This window comes from Rhinatrema bivittatum, chromosome 17, assembly GCF_901001135.1.
Source record: "Rhinatrema bivittatum chromosome 17, aRhiBiv1.1, whole genome shotgun sequence".
NCBI classification, from domain to species: Eukaryota; Metazoa; Chordata; class Amphibia; order Gymnophiona; family Rhinatrematidae; genus Rhinatrema; species Rhinatrema bivittatum.
Genome location: NC_042631.1, coordinates 8,267,190 through 8,283,880, shown reverse-complemented (window position 1 = coordinate 8,283,880; position 16,691 = coordinate 8,267,190). Strand labels below are relative to the sequence as shown.

Sequence of the window (16,691 nt, the reverse complement as noted above, 5' to 3'; positions counted from 1 at the left end):
CCAAGCACGGTGAAATGCTGCCCTCAAAGATTACGCCCTATAAACTCAAGGAGGACCTCTGGCACAATGCAACCATTAAAGTTGAGAAACTGAGATCACTTCCAACACACCATGGCTTACGAATGAGGTTCATGCCTGTCAGGGTATGCGCAAAGCAAATCCATTGGGAGACAGTGCCCCGAGAGAAACTGATTTTATCACATTTGATAGCCTTGTAAGCTCTTCGCTAGCCCTACAGTCATGCACCAATGATGTCACTAACCTTATGGCCAAGCACATTCCACATTTGTAATCATCAGAACACTATGGAAAAAGTATGAATTTGAAAGGCTCGATAGATCACTACTGTATTCACAGGCAACAGAGCGTGAGATAGTAAAAAATTTTGGAAAAAAAAAAGGATTAAGCCCTCAAATGTTATTCCTATTTCTTTATATGGCTGAAAAAAAAGCAAAAATAATTTCAGGCTAGAAAAACAAAATAGAATTACAAACTCCCCTAGGTTCTCTGCAATTGCATTATAAGGTTTTGTGTTTATTGCTCTAATCCCTGAAGGGCCTGCTCTCCAAGAACTCACTAATTGATACCTGCCTTACAAGCCACCATTCCCCACGGCAGCCTCAGTGATCAGAGGACATTCTAGAGCCAGCGCTGTCCTAAGAGCTTAGCGGAGACGAGACGCAGGGTGGAACTTTCCCCCGTGTCGAAAAAAAAATTAGAAACAATGACAAATACCAATGCCATATTAGGCAAGCTTGGCAATCTTTTGAATTATTTCAGTGTAACAATTTAAACCACATTGGCGTCTATTGGTTTTTCCCCCAAGATCAAATATTTCAGTTCAACTACTTGGCTACTTGAAAAACTCTGCCATATAAACTAAATTTACAGGTCAAAGGACATGCCAAGTCAGATCACGTATCTATTCAGGGAATCAGGAAAAACTGCATTACAAAATATTCTAGGGAAAATTATGCAAATTGTACGTGAAAGAGGAAAAATATTTCCAGAAAACCCAATCTCGGCACTTGTCTATGCTTATTTAATTTATACTGGGATGTCTGCAGGAGGAGACCTACCAGCATACGTAGAAAAGAAGGTCCTCTGGATGCCCGAAGCAGAGTTTCCCATCCATATGAGGCTCCAGTTCCATACTGGGTCCATGTCTTAATGGATTAGGTTCTGTCCTATGTAAGTGCCACCAACGCTGGAGTTCACACAATAGATGCATCATCCAACGCAAAAGCATCCCAAGGTTCATTGGTGTGCTAAAAGCTTGACAGGAGTAGATATCCACAGGGCTAACAACATACCCAGAGCCAACCTGATCTCTTTTTGCACCACGAAGAAAAGAGTCACAAGTCAAAAATCTGCAGCCAATCCCACTGCTCTGGAAATGAGCAAGATTCAAGGTTCCCTATGACATAACCGGGAAGTAATCAGCTTAGAAATAAAACTGCTTTTGACAAAAAAAAAAAAAAATAGTAGTTTACTGAGAAATTTTAAGTCATAAGGCAGCACGGGCCATTTCCAAAATACCACCCCCTGCCCCCGCAAGAAACAAGGACAAAGGAAAGCAGGAGCGTTGGGCTCGGAAAGCTTCATGTGGGCTTTAGGTGGTATTGCTTCTTGCCAGATGAGGGATCAGTGGAGCTGTGTGGAAGTTTTGCTTCTCTGGTACAGCTTTGATTCCGTACACATCAAATCTAACCTGGAATCAGAAATCCCATCTTTCTGAAGATGTAAATCTCACAGAAAGCCCCTCTGAGCCAGGTTGCAGGCTAAATCACTAGATTTATGACCTTTCTCAAAGATCCGGAGGGTCGGTTTCTTATCCTGGTCACAGAGCTTTATCATAAGACGATAGTTCTCTGTAATATTTATGCCCCCAGTACATATAGTCATATGTTTTTTCAGGTAATATATCAACATTTACTTCCTTATATTTCTGATATAATTATTGTTGGGGGCGATTTCAATCCCATCAAAGATCCTCAGCTTGATGCCTCCCAGAATCGGCATAGGGAACCAGGGATGGGACGGGGTCCGACTTTCCTGGAAACTGCTTTACATTTGGTCGAAGCGTGGGGAGAAGGCATTTACTCACCTTTCCCGAGCTCATGCTACCCATTCCCGCATTGATTATTTCCTCACAAGTCATCATGCCTTTTCTAATGTGCAGAAAGCCGGTATTGAAGAAATTTTGATCTCGGATCATGCTCCAGTCTGGTTAGACATTCATTTTCAGGCCCCTTTGCAGACAACCCGGATATGGAGGTTTCCATATTATTTGGCCGAGGATAAGAATTTTCAATGCTACCTTGTTTAAAAGTGGACTGATTACGCAAACTTGAATCAGGAGCATCAAACCCAGCCAACCCTGTTTTTGTACGCTGCAAAGGCGGTACTGCGAGGCAATATCATTTCCTACAAGGCACACAGACTAATTGCCTTAAATAAGCGGGTATTGCAGCTAAGCACGCAGCTGTGGAAGGCTAAGGCACATCTTCGCTCTAATACAAAGCGCACGAGAAATGAATATCTTTTGGTGCAATGTGCCTTAAATACGTTATTGCACCAGCGTGCGAAAAAGAGCCTGCTCTATTATAAACACCAATTATACCAATACAGCAATAAGGCGGGTAAATTGATGTCTTACTTGATCAGATCTTCATGCGTGCCCCTCTTTATTGCTGGACTGCAAAATCCCACAGGTCAAGTGGAGATCAACACTACATCGATTTTACTTCTTTTTCAAGACTACTATCTTAAATTATATCGGACAGAGGGCTGGTCGGAGGACGCCTGCTCTCATTTTTATGAGTCTCTTTCCTTGTCGTGTCTCACCGAGGAACAGAAGCGGTTGCTAAATGCCCCTATATCCATGGAGGAAATTAAGCTGGCTATATACCGCTCTAAGCGATTGAAAGCTCCAGGCCCTGATGGTTATTCTGCCGAATTTTACAAATGTCTTATCGATAAGATAACCTCCCCCTTGGCGTCATTATTCTCGGACCTTATTGTTCAAGGCAGTTTTCCCACCCAGATGAATATGGCTTACATATTACTCATCCCCAAACATGGTAAAGATCCCTCTTTACCTGAATCCTATAGCCCAATCTCTTTGCTCAACTTTGATCAAAAGTTGTGGACAAAGATCATGGCCAATCGTTTGGCTGTTTATCTCCCATCCTTGGTGGGAATTAATCAAGTCAGCTTTGTGAGGAAGCGGTATGCTCTTTCAAATATTCGGCAGGTGCTTGTAGCAATGGAAATGTGTCTATACACCTCAATTCCCTACATGGCCATAAGCTTCGATGCTGAACAAGCTTTTGATTGGGTGGAATGGAGTTATTTGTTTTACATCTTGTAGTTCAGTTTTTGTATCGAGACCCGCAAGCGAGTCCACTGGCTAACTGGGAGTAATCTGAACCTTTTCCCATCCTGAGAGGAACACGCCAAGGATGTCCTTTGTCCCCCTTACTTTTCATTTTACAATTGGAGCCATTGCTCGCTGCAATATAGGGCACTCTGAAAATCCGGGGCGTCCGCTTTGCGGTGGAAATTTTTTAATGTGCTGCCTTTGCAGATGTCCTATTAGTTTTTCTTACGGATCCTTGCAATTCGTTGTCCTCTCTTTTGGAATTGTTTGAGACCTTTGTGGTTTTTTATGTCTTCCGGTTGAAGAGGCAAGTCCTCCACTTTGGCCTTTCCAGAGGCGCTCTGAGAACGCTGGCGTGATCCTTTTCCATTACAATGGGCGGGGGAAGCCTTCCGATACTTGGGGGTTTATCTTTCGGTGGACCAGACTAGGATCTATCAATTTAATGTCCCTAGTCTTTTAAAATACACACGGGATACTCTTATGGCATGGAAGCCTCTCCCTCTGTCATTAAGCGTAAATCTATATATAAAATGGTCATTCTTCCAAAATGGCTTTACCTACTCCAAAATCTGCCCCTTCAGCTTAAGCGTCAAGATTTGGCACTGGTGGACCGCTCCTTGTGCCACTTTCTATGCAGAGGGGGGAAGGTTCGTATCCCTTTCTCTTGGTTGCAGAAGTGGTGGGAAGCCGGAGACCTGAGAGTCCCAAATTTAGCGCTATATAATTTGGCCAGTCATTTGCAAGTGATCCGGGATTGGATCTTGGGTACTTCCTCTTACACTCATCTCACAGCAGACAGTGCCCTTGGCAAATCCCGTAGATGTGAAATATGCTCTCCAGTGGAACCTGCTAAAACCTCAGCTTTCTTAACTACTTCTGTAACCATTCGGCCGATTAGACAAGCTTGGGTACATTTAACTAAACGGTTACAGCTGCCAAGGGTTTGCGCTTATCTTCTGCCTATAGCTGGCAATTCAGATTTCTCCCCGGGATCGCAATCTGCGGCCTTTCACTTCTGGGGAACATTGGGCATTACCCAATTGGGGCATATACTCCCACGGGACGGGAAACCGCTTTCATTCAGGGAACTGCATGAGTACTCTGGGGTGGGAGGGTCCTCGACATTTCCTTACCTGCAAATTGCCCACTATCTAAGCACAATCCCTATGGCCTTTTTACAACGGTCTTTTTCAGAAGCTGGAAAAAATTTTTAAATTATGCCAACCACAGACTCCCTCACTGTCATACTATTATAAACGATTGCGGGTTGAGGGGAAGGTGGAAATGTATATACCATACTTGCAGATCATTGGAATCGTGAGGGAGAATTCGTAATTACTCCTGTGATTCTCCATGTTTGCTATTGCCAGGTGACCAGGATCTCATATAACATGTATTATCGAGAACTACAATATAAATTCTTAGGGAGGGCATATATCTCTCCACAGATGGCACGCCAACAACATATTGCTGCTTCTGAGTCCTGTGGTAGATGCTCCCAGGCACAGGGCACATTAACACATGTTTTTTGGGCTTGCCCGGTCATTAAGTATTTCTGGGGCAAAATAGCAAAATATCTTGCAATAATTTTGCAAGTATCTATCCCAGTGGCACCACTGTGGCTCCTATTTGGTTGCATTCCTCCCCTACGCATACGAGATCCTGGTACCCGCTTATTTATTTATTTATTTATTTAAAGTTTTTCTATACCGGCATTCGCGATGGATATCGCATCATGCCGGTTTACAGTTAACAAGTGGAGTAGGAACAAAATAATAATAAATAATAATAATAAACATTAAACAAGTGACGACAAAAGATTGCAGTTACAATAAAACAAGGGAGTTACACAACTTGGAACAGAGAAAGAAGCTAGGATTTTAAACATGCTTATTGATCCCAAAAGCATGTTTAGTAGGGAAGAGGGTAATTTTGATGGGATGGCGCAGCGAGGATTCGCCCTCCTTTTGGGTCTGGCGAAACCAATGTTACTCATTAATGCATATGGAGCATCTGTCATCTCTGAGATCACTGACTCACCGAAGACGATTCCTGGACATTTGGGATCTATACGTACAGACTCTTCCGCACCGTGCACGGAGTCGGCTGATCAATGATTAAATTGCCTGTTTTTTTTCTTCTTGTGCCATGCGATGTGCCAGTATTGCTATCAAGTATCGCCAGCTGCCCATGTGGATCTTTACAGACATGAATCTGGGACCGGGTGTAGGGAAGGGGGTAAGGGACGTTATATCGACTGGCTTTTCTTTGGAATGACTAGGGAGTGTATCAGATAACAGCACTTCCTACATCGTTGTATGTTGTTTATGGAAATGCCAATAAAAACATTTTCTTAAGTCCCTCATGGTTAAAGAGTATCTTTCCATGGGCAGATGACAGGAGTTGGTAGAGATGTGGAAAGCCAGGCTCCTTGTTACATACATGATCGGCCTGCCCTGTTATAGTGGGGTTTTGTGAAAACAAAAAATTCAAGGATTCATAAGAGGAGGGGATTCATATAGAGTGGCAAGTAGATGTGAGAATGCAACCACATGGAAAAATAGGGTTCCGTTTCATAGGAATGGGTTCATATAGCGCATTAGGAATGTGCATCTTGTGGAAAAATTGACAACTTTGAGGAATGACAGGTCTTCTGTTTTTTCTGGGTATTTGGATGATTAGTATGCTATTAGTATCTATTAGTATCATGAGTGATACTTTAGGGAATGTTTTTGACATATCCTGGGAAGACATGGAGGATGAGGCATTATATCCATGTGAGTGTACAGAATGGCCTGATTCATTCGAGACCCTCGTTATACTGGGCACAGAGAAAGGGAGAAATGTGTTAATGAATACAGCTTAATTTTGTTTTTACTGCATTTCTGTTTTGAAGCCATTATCACCTAATACAATATTTGTCAATAAATATTAAAATTATTTATTTATTATTTATTGAGAGATTTTTATATACCGCGGTACGTATAGTTATACATCACCTCGGTTTACAGTAAACATTAATTTTAGCAACAGGCTTTACATTAAACAGTATACAAAAAGTAAACAGAAAAGTAAATATAAGTTAGCATATTTTATAATAAATATATAATAGCATAAATATAATTAGGCAGGCAAAGCCAGACTGGGTCCAAATCCAAGCAAGGTCAGTAATGTTATAAACTGCAAAAAAATCAAATGGTGTCTATTAGAGATTACAGTCCCTGGAGTGTTACTGTACAAAAGGCTCAGCTTATTTTTTATTTTTAAATCTTGACAGCTGTTTATACAAGCACTTAAAAACTAATGGTATGAAATATTTTATATTATGGTTCAAACAAAAAAAAAAAAAGCCTGAATTACAGGGCAGTAAAATACCAGAATGAATACACACACATAGAGCGAGAGTGAGAGAAGCTTTCCTTTCAACAGCAGTTGATTCAGATGGTCAAAAAATTAAGAGTTCATGCACTTAGCTCACTAAAATGAACTTTTTGATAAGTGCCCTCCAACTATTCCAACAGCAAAAATTAGTTTTTCCTATCATACAAGTCACAATTCCCTATTCTTGTGCTTCTCAATCCAGTCCTCAGGGCACACCTGGCAGTTCTTGTGGATGCAGATGAACTAACGGAATATCCTAGGCCAACTGTGGTCCTCAAGAGCCACAACAGGCCTGGTTTTCAGGATATCCACAATGAATATGCATGAGATGAGATATTTGTATAGCAGGGAGGCAATGCATTCAAATCTCTTGCATAATCATTGTGGATATCCTGAAAACCAGGCTTGTCTGTGACTCGAGGACCAGAATTCGCCAACCTTGCCCTAAACTCTAAAGCCTAGTGGCTTATTCCAGAGTACTAGAAAAAAGAATGGACCAGAACAATTTCCTCCCAGCACGCAGGGCCACCAGTGAGCAATGCCTGTCTTTATCACAAGGTCGAACTGGATGTGTTTATGGCTGGGTTGGTTGTTTGGTTTTTTCCCTTGTTTTGGTTTTACTTAAGCTGCATGAGTGCTAATGGCTGCGGTGCTATAAGGAACTGTGCTGGCTTATACCAAAGGCTGTCTGGTTGCTTTGTAGTAGAATCCTGTGATTTATTCTACTGTTTTGCGATTGCTGCTGGATTACGATCTAGCGCTCTACTGCAGTGGTTAAGATTACTTTGGGGAATCGCTGGGTGTGGGCGTTCTCAGGTTCCCCGGTGGGGACTGCGGTTTACGCACCCTTAGCAGGCGTTACAGGGGTAGAGAGTAAAACACTGCAGCACACCTGAAACAAAAAGCCTGCCAGGGAGGCAGGCAGCAGATTACCGAGGGCTAAAGGACGTGCTCAGGGCATTCTTTACCGAGGAGAACGTGGGAAGGGAACTAAAGCAAGCCTGGCAAAATGGAGACAATTCCGAGCCAGGCATGCGCTGTCGGCCCCCACCGACAGGCGCGCGCTATGACGTCACAGCCAGCGGTTCCCAGCCCGCTGAACGCCACGCCACGCCCACAAGCCAGCCCGAGCCGCTCATTGGCAGCTGCCGCGCCACGCACTGGCCGAGGCCGTTCCCTGCGCGAGCCCGCCGGAAAGCGTGACGGGAATGCCGGAGGTTGGGGCAGCAGCAGCAGCAGAGCGAATCTGCCCCCGTGAAACGCGCGCGCGCGGTCCCTAACTCCTCCCCTGCCTAACGGCGCCGACGTTGCCATTAACCCGACTTGTCCTTACCCGGCCGGTCGCGGAGCTGCAGCTTCTCGCCGAGGACCGCGGGGCTTGAACAGGTCCGGGGGCGGGTCCGTCGTCAGCTAAAGCCCCCTGGCCGGCAGTGCTTCCCGGGCAGCAGAGCTGTCGGGTTTTGAGCCGCTCCCTAATGAATATGCATGAGATACGTGCACGCGCCTCATTAGCCATCGAGGGCTGGTCCTGCTTGCCTTTAGGCTGGCAGGTTTTTTTGTTTAAAGTGCACACTCCTATAATGTTTGTTGTATAGGTCATTTAATATGCCTTTTTTTTATTTATAATAATTTTATTCTGCTCATTTCCATAAACACTCATAAAACAATATACAATAAATCCATAGTAAAACAATTCAAAACATGAACCATACAAAAGCTTCCCTAAAATAACACGCCATGCTGTATTTTGTTGATGGTTGTGCACACTTCCACTCAGCTTTTAAAATAGTAAGAACAGCAGAAAAGGAGCAGATGGCCCATCCACTATGCCCAGCTTCTTCTGGCAGGATCTGCCGCTCCATGCCGCATACCCCCATGTTTCTCTCAAGGGTAGTAGCGGCTGCTCCATGCAGCTACTCCCAAGCCTTAGAAGGGTAGTAATATTTACAATCAATCAAAACCAAACAACTGTCAAACCCATAAATTATTACTAGCAACATTTCTTACTGGGTGAAGAGCCTTCTTCATAATTCAGGCAAGGCTTTGCTTTGGTACTTGGCCATAGAAGCCTGACAACAGAGGTGAGCACTGGGCGGTATGGTGAGCACTGGGCGGTATGGGTAAGGAAAGGGAGGGAGGGACATGTCCCCCTCCCTGACCCCAGCATTCTTCTCTCCCCAGTAATCTGTCCTTCCCTTCCTTCCTTGATCTCAGCACTCTCCCTGCCCAACCCCAGCAAACTTCTCCTTTTGCTCCTCTTACCTCTAAAAGGCTGTGTCCCTCCGACCCGTCTGAGCCAATTCAGGAACCACAGCAGCTTCTGCTAGGAGAAGTGGAGAGTGGGCCACTCAGGAGCACAGGCACTCACGGATTCAATCAGGGATATGAGTGGGAACAAATCGCACGTTGAGAACAGATAAGGGTCTCGGGAGAGCAGAGACTTGGGGTTTGTAAGGCAGAGAACCACAGGAATGCAGCAGATGGGTGGGGGAGAGTAGTGAAGAAGGGAGGGACAGGAAGGGAAATGCAGAGCTGGATTAACTTCTTGGCACCCTCTTCAGGGATAGAGCTCTCTCTATCCCTGGGATGGGCCTCTCTCTCAAGCACCAATACTTGGATCTGTTCTACTTTCACCACAAGCAGAACAAGTTCCAGAATACAAGCAGCACAGAACTTGGGTTGTGGGAAACAGAGATCCATGCTCCGAGGTGTATTATAGCCCCAGTCCTCCTAGTGGGGGTGTTTTAAATACAATTTAGTGACCGGCTTTGTAAAACAGAGCCCTGATTATCTTCTTGCTGGGACCTGCAGAGCAGCACTTGTGTGAAACGTGAACTGCTATCCCTTGGAAAAGACTGCACCGGTTCCCCAGTGGTGTTAGCCTGCGGCACCGAACAGTGCAGCTTCTTTATTACTGAGAGCGTCACACACAGAATGCATCCGTTTCCCATCAAATAAGTTAGAATAGGGGTCGGGGAGGGCAAGTCAGATTTGCCAGCAGTGAAACTGATAAATAACCAAGCTCTTGCAACTGACTAATAGATGTGGCTCCCATTTTCCACTGGGAACATGGCCAAACTGTACTTATTGCAAAGACCAGAAGCACTAAAGAGCATTGAGCATGCAGAAGTCCAGAGGTGAAAACACAGAAAATGCTTTGCTAGGTAGTGATGTTCCCAACACGTAGAAGGAGGAACTGCCTTTTTGCACGTTCAGCTGTACATTGCCTCACAACAAGAGGTACTTTCTGCACTGCTTACAAAAGAAAGGCGACCCGAAAGTTCAGACTCTTCAGACACTTAGAGTCCGTGACCCGGGTAGCAGAGAGATGCAGTTCCGGGGGGTTTGGTAGGATTAAGTGCAAACAAATTTTGGGATCCTGCAGAAGCAGCAGATGTTTCTGTGCAGTGTTTGTTTTTCATTGTGGGGTGCTGGGGAGATAGGTTGGACTCAGCAGCTTCCTCCAGCTTCTTTGGGCTTCCAGTCAGAACCAGGGCTAGCACCCGGCACCACCAGCCTTCACTCGTAAGTACTTGGGGATTTTTCCTGCTAGTTTTGTATTCCCTCCCAGTTCACTTAAGTCATCCGGCTGCCCTTTTAAGTTCTCTTAAATTTCTAGAAAAAAAAGAGGTGACCTACAACTTATTGGTTGACCTTTAAGGACCTGCAGCTCACAACGAATCCAGAATAATACAAATTGTCTTTATTCATCTTCTGCTTTTATGAAGCTTAAATTGTCATAAAAATTATGAGTCCGGTAGTTCAGCATCTCTGGGCGAATGGCCGGCAGTCGACTTTTAATGGAAACTCGAGGGTTTAAGTATTTGGGGTCAATGACCTCTTTCACGGGTTGGTAATAGCCTGTGGTGTTCCAGGTTGGTGATTGGGGCATGTATCTTTGATCTGTTGCCAACATTTCATCAGCCATGGCAGGTTTATCCTGAACGCAACAAATGAACTGGTTCCTAAAATATAAAAATCAAAGGAAGATTAACAACCATTCCAACTGATATTAAACCTGTAACTTTCCCAAGATTTAAATTCAGTACGCCACAGAGCAAGTTCAGACTACTCCATCAATCAGAGGCATGCAGTACTGCTCTATGATGTTAAGTCATCAGGGACGATAAGTCCCAGCCCCAAAGACCTTACAGTCTAAGTGGACACCTGAGTCAATGAGAGATAAAGTGACTTGCTCAAGGTCACAAGGAATGTGAGTGGGAAAAGTGAGATTTGGTTTCCCCAGATCCCAGTCCATTGCAAACCCTTTGCAGATGTCTGCTAGTTTAAAATATTCTTCTGAAGGTGCACAGCAGCACTACAACGAGATTATACAGAAAAAGTTTATCTGTGCCACTAGGTCATCTGGTTGCAGGTCTGGTATCATCAGAGGAACGACCCCCTTTTAGAAAAGTAAATAAGCTATCGGCAGACGTCCCATGTGCCACCTCTGTACCTACTTATTCTAGCTGGTTTCTTCAGGCCTGTAACCTCGCCATCATTTTTTTTCATTTTCTATACGATTTACAAGTTTATGCTTCAATTATAATAGTGGGCCCTGGTCTGCACATCACATAAAAACTGAAAGAAGTCATTCATTTCTGTGGCCTTCACACGACAATAGTAAGTTAACATGTTTTAGAAATTAACAATAGTTGTAGATCTATACTAATCACTGTTGTGTTAATCAATAATATGAATGTTTCTCTTGTAAACCGTTGTGATCTTCATTTGGAACGACGGTATATAAAATAAATAAATAAATATCCTGTTGACATGGTAGATGATGGAAGAAAAGGCCGAATGGTCCCAATCTGCCCAGTTATTCCTATCCCCACTGGTAAGGATGTATCCCAGCTCCAGCCATAGAGCGTGATGCCTATAAGACACAGGTGCAGTTTGATGGGGGGTGTAGGAGGAGTGCAATCCTCCCCCACCCCCCAAGCATAAGAAGCATGTATGGGATGCAAATAGGATAGCATGTTCCTGGTGGCCTCACGGTGTGGAGAAGGCCGTGTATGATGGAAGGAAGAGGAGGAGAATGCCCTCCCATCTGCTAGTGCAGAGAAATGGGAACACGGCAGATTAACAGCTGAGAGGCAGGGTTAGAGGCTAGTGAAGTCTGGCCTGGAGTGAAGGGCGAGAGAGAGTGTAAGAATGCATAAGGCCGATGCAATGTAATCACATAAAAAACGTGTTTCCAAACTGGGTGCACGTTTTTTAAATGCAAGCACATCCACCTCTCCTGGGTGCTCAATGCAATAGGAAAATGAGCTGCCACACTAAAAGGGATGTCCAATGGATAATTTGTGTGTGCCTAGGCTCTACATCAAGCGCCCAGGAGAGTGGCTGTGTATTCACAACAGCCTGGGCCAGAGCTCCCGCCGCATCTCTCCAGCAGGGGTCGGGCTGTTCCCGACTGGTCCTTGTCAGGAAAAGGACCAATCCCCTTCAGCCTTCGGACAGTGAATGGACCAATCAGCAGAATGGGCCAGAACTTGGGGATGCTGCTTTCTGTGGTTCCTTCTACTGTATCGCGATGATATTAAAAGAATGAATCACAGAAAACAGGATTTTTTTTGGTCTTTTATTCGTGAACTCTTGAGCACAGCATGCTTTAATGCCAGCTCCTGGGCAGGTGTTAAATTTGCCACATTAAAATGGGCGCCTTGGCCGCGTGGCAATTTTTGGCATTACTAGGTAATGGCTAATAGCCTCATCTACATGGAATTTGCATGTGATGAGCGCTATTAGCTATGCGTTTGATTGGATGCGCTAATCTTGTATTGCATCAGGCGAGCACATCCAACCCCACGTTAAGTGGCGCACTGACCTGCGCGCCCGATACTGCATCGGCTTACATGTGTGTGAAGTTTGAGAGGGAGTGAGTGGGAGGGGGAGATAGAAAATGTGTCCTCCACCCCCTGCTGATATGCGGCAGTTGGAGTGAGGGACAAAGTTCATCCCCCACCTCCTCTGACTTCCAAATCCCTTGCCCACCAAGTTAAACATTCATATTACGCTTATGCTGTGGGCTACTTACTCCTTGTCCAGGACAGTATTTGTCATCTTCCTCCATGCCCCCTCAAACAACAGAACTGCCTTTTGCAACTATTTCTACTCAGGAAAGCATCATTTCTAATCAGCAGGTATCAGAGGAATTTCCCTGGCCAAGTTTTGTAAAAGAAATGCTATAATGCTGCCCCCTAGTGTTTACAAGCTGGAATTCTCCTCCAACACAATGCCAGAAATACATATTTAACAGATATATATATATATCAGGTAATACCTTTCAATTGCACTAACTTAATCCATTTCTTGACTTGCTCTCAAGAGCTAATACTCTCTCTCTCATGTCAATAAGTGATTCATAAAAGGTACGCAATGCCACGGATTAATGCCATAAGAATGGAAACAGTTTGTATAGAATGAAAGGAAGGGAGTTTGGTGAATAAGTACTGTGCACAGATCATGTCCAAGGTACCCTGTCTTACGAGCGAGGTATGCGCAAAACTAATCCATTTAGAGACACTTCCCCCCACCCAGTGAGTATCTAAATAAAATACAGAAGACTGAAACCAAAACAAGCCAATAATTCGACTTACCCTTTCATCATCAGAGCAGCAAAGAGCAGTATAAAAAATATCCCACCCAGGATACATCCCATGGCGATTTTTCTCCACGCTGCAGAAAGGAAAACATTAGATGAAGCGCTTAACAAAGTGCCAGTATGGTGTGCAGTTCTGGAGGACGCAGACAGGGTCCAGAGGAGGGCTACCAGAATGGCACAGGATCTGGACCATAAGGCCTATGAAATGAGACGAGGGGGAGGGAAGGGAACGCTAGGGACATTCAAATACCCCAGAAGCTATAGAAAAGCACTGGAAGCAGACCTAGGACATGACATCATGGGACGACGTTGGAAGGATGCAAGCTCAGAAGTAACACTGGGAAACATTTATTTCACAGGAAGGGCAGGGGATACATGGAGCAGCTGGAGGAGGTCAAAATAGCAACAGAATTCAAGGAAATCTGGGATAAGCAAAGAGGATGCTGAGGGGGGGGAGGGGTGAAGGTAAAGCCTGAGATTGCCTGTGTGGCTATGAGAAAAAATGTATAAACTATAAATTGACATAAAACACTTACTTGTATCTGGTTTGGGGATTTGTGGACTGTAATCATTAGCTGTGGAAACACAAATCCAACACAGTGTAACCTCATGCTTAGCAAGACCGTTATTTGTACAATTTTATTTACTGCCATGCTTCTCGGCTCTGATCTTTGTGAACTCCCCTCACCCCCACCATGTGTTTCAGCAAATACACAATGAATACATATGAGGGGTAATTGCATACATTTCATCTAGGCATTAGGTTAATTTGCTCAAAACCAAACCGGTGTTTTTTCCCTAGAAATGTTCTAAGTGCCCGGGTGGGAACTGCATAATCCTTTGAAGAGCACCACAGCAAACAGAGTTTTCCAGGGAAGATCTGAATGAACTCTTCTAATGGATAAAGGTTTATAGTGCTCCTGTGCTGGGCCTGGACATGAAGTCTAGAACGGGGGTTTTCAACTGTGGTGCACTAGGGCTGGTTTTCAGGATGTCCACAATGAGTATTTAACAGAAAGATTTGCATACTTTTGGCCAAAAAGCTAGTTTAATTGTCATATTTTAGCTACTCTGAAAAGCAAACCTCAAGGGCTGGAGTAAATCTTCCCTATGCTGGAGCTCTCTTGGCTGTGAAGAGCTATGAAAGGCTTAGCCAAGAGCCTATGAATTAAACCTTTAGGCAACTGCTATAGGAGTGCCCTCTGGTCCTGGTGAGCACAGGGCTACTTGGGTTAAAATATTATAGCCCAAATACAAAAAACTCCTGCACTCACTCTTTCAGTGGATTTGATCTTCCTACTGAAGCAGCATATCACCCACCGAAAGCTGGCTGTGTAAGCATAGGTGTCGTATCAGTCACTTATTATCCGGAAAAACTGAACATTGAACACCAAAAATGTACTTAAGAGAAGACAGTATCAATTAACCAAGCACAGTAATGATTAAGTGATGTTCACCCAATGCTCTTATTTCAGCTTAAACAAATGAAACTTGTTCACTAAAAACAGATTCTTGTGGCCTGGTTTGGCCTTGATGGACCCTTGGGCTGACCCTGCATGGCAATTTCTTATGTTCTTAACTACACAGTTATTGATAGGCACTGTTTAACTTCTAGACAAAACCCTAGCAGGAACCCTAAGGGAGCCTGCGTCTCCAGGAGGGAAGAGGAGGCTGTATGCTGAGAGGTGGACAGATAGGCTCACTATTCCCTTCAGCTTACCCAGCGGATCGTAGCAGTACACAGGGGCGTTGAAGGTTGTATAGTCAGCACAGAGCAGTTGTGTGGTGTTTTTCCTGATTTTCACGATGCCTTCCTGGCACCAGCCATCTCTGTTGAGAATAAAGAATAGAAAATAGAACAGCTGCAGCCTTACAAATGCTCCGTGCATTGGCCACTGTTGGAGACAGGATACTAGGCTTGGTGGACCCTTGTTCTGACTCAGTATGGCATATCTTATGTACACATGCTTCTGAATCAGACTATTCGCCTAAGTCAACGAAACGACGCAATATCTGTAACCTCTGAGACTGGGTAATGGAATAGCATTCTGCAGAAGCAGGGGTCAACAAAATCCACGTTAAATATACTTCCCAATAATTAATTGGAATTTCAGTTTTTTACAAATGGGAGAAAATTGATGAAAAAAAATGAGTTCCATCTTATTTTAGGCTGGAGATCACAAGATATGGGCTACTAGAAAAACTGCAGAACATTTCCATATTTACATGAAAATTCATGATGTGTATATATTAGTTCTATAGTACTTTCTTTGTACTCAATGCTGTACAAAATACTCCACATGGTTATAATGTCTCTGCCCCAGAGAGCTCAATGAGGTTAAGTGACTTGCTCAAGGTCACACAGTGAGCTGTGGAAATGGGTTTGAATGGGGCTTTTCTAGATTTCCTGCTATGTGCTCTAACTATTACATAATCTGATGACAGGCAACAGTCAGCTCTATTAATTTAACACCTTAAAATGTTCCTCGGGAGCAATGGCCTCAGATAGGAACTCAAACCCCTGCCTTGTTCCTGATCTCCAGTGTGACAAGGGACAATCCACTTAAACCCTCTTTGACTACTGACTCTCACTAAATATTTATATAGTGCTACAAGGTATCTGCAGCACCGTACAGATACACATCAGACGCAGTCCCTTTTCTATAGAGATTACAGTCTAGTAATGCCAGACAAGACAATGCTTAGAGGAGTTTCAGATTAGAGGCTCAAAGGAGGGTTAGGAGGAGGGAATTAAGGGAAGCCAGGAGCCACACTACTTACAAGCCCACCGGTAACCGAATGCTTCCTATTTCCTCTTGGCTGGCTATGCTGTAACCAAATTTGACACAGATGTTTGTGGCATCTGTGAGGGAACTAATATTTGAGTCTGGATAAATGACGTATATATCCTTCTTCGTAACTGTGAAAGAGTTAAAGCAGAAAGTGGAAAAGTAATTACTATAGTTCATTGTTTTAATGTACCATCTTTCTTATACAAGGGTTTGTAATTGCAAATAAGGCCAATATTTAAAGCTATCTGGCTTTGTAAGTTAGCTGGATAAGCTACATGGCAATGTCACTGAATATACCCACATAAGTATTAAAGTTGGCCAGATAAGCATATCCAGCTAACTTTAGACCTGCTATGGATTATCTCTAACTTAACTGGATAAGGCTGAATATCTCTGTTTATCCGGCTAATTTAGTCAGATAGGTAGTACCACCCAGTTACATCCACTGTCCACCCACTGACTATACGGCTGACTATTTAGTTGGATAAGTGACTTATCTAGCTAATTTGCATAGCCAGATATT

The 16,691-nt window shown here is 43.9% G+C and overlaps 1 protein-coding gene across 1 annotated transcript in view; it reads right to left on the bottom strand.

The window, feature by feature from the left end:
• Nucleotides 1-16,691, bottom strand: part of LOC115079245 — a 66,502-nt gene that overhangs the window by 20,986 nt on the left and 28,825 nt on the right. The window contains exons 11-15 of the mRNA XM_029582569.1: nucleotides 16,158-16,296; nucleotides 15,097-15,206; nucleotides 13,913-13,951; nucleotides 13,372-13,450; nucleotides 9,029-10,731 (exon numbers count right to left, since the gene is read on the bottom strand). Of these exons, the coding sequence (XP_029438429.1) occupies nucleotides 10,470-10,731; nucleotides 13,372-13,450; nucleotides 13,913-13,951; nucleotides 15,097-15,206; nucleotides 16,158-16,296 (629 nt within the window). The 3' untranslated portion in view covers nucleotides 9,029-10,469. The remainder of the gene's footprint in view (nucleotides 1-9,028; nucleotides 10,732-13,371; nucleotides 13,451-13,912; nucleotides 13,952-15,096; nucleotides 15,207-16,157; nucleotides 16,297-16,691) is intronic.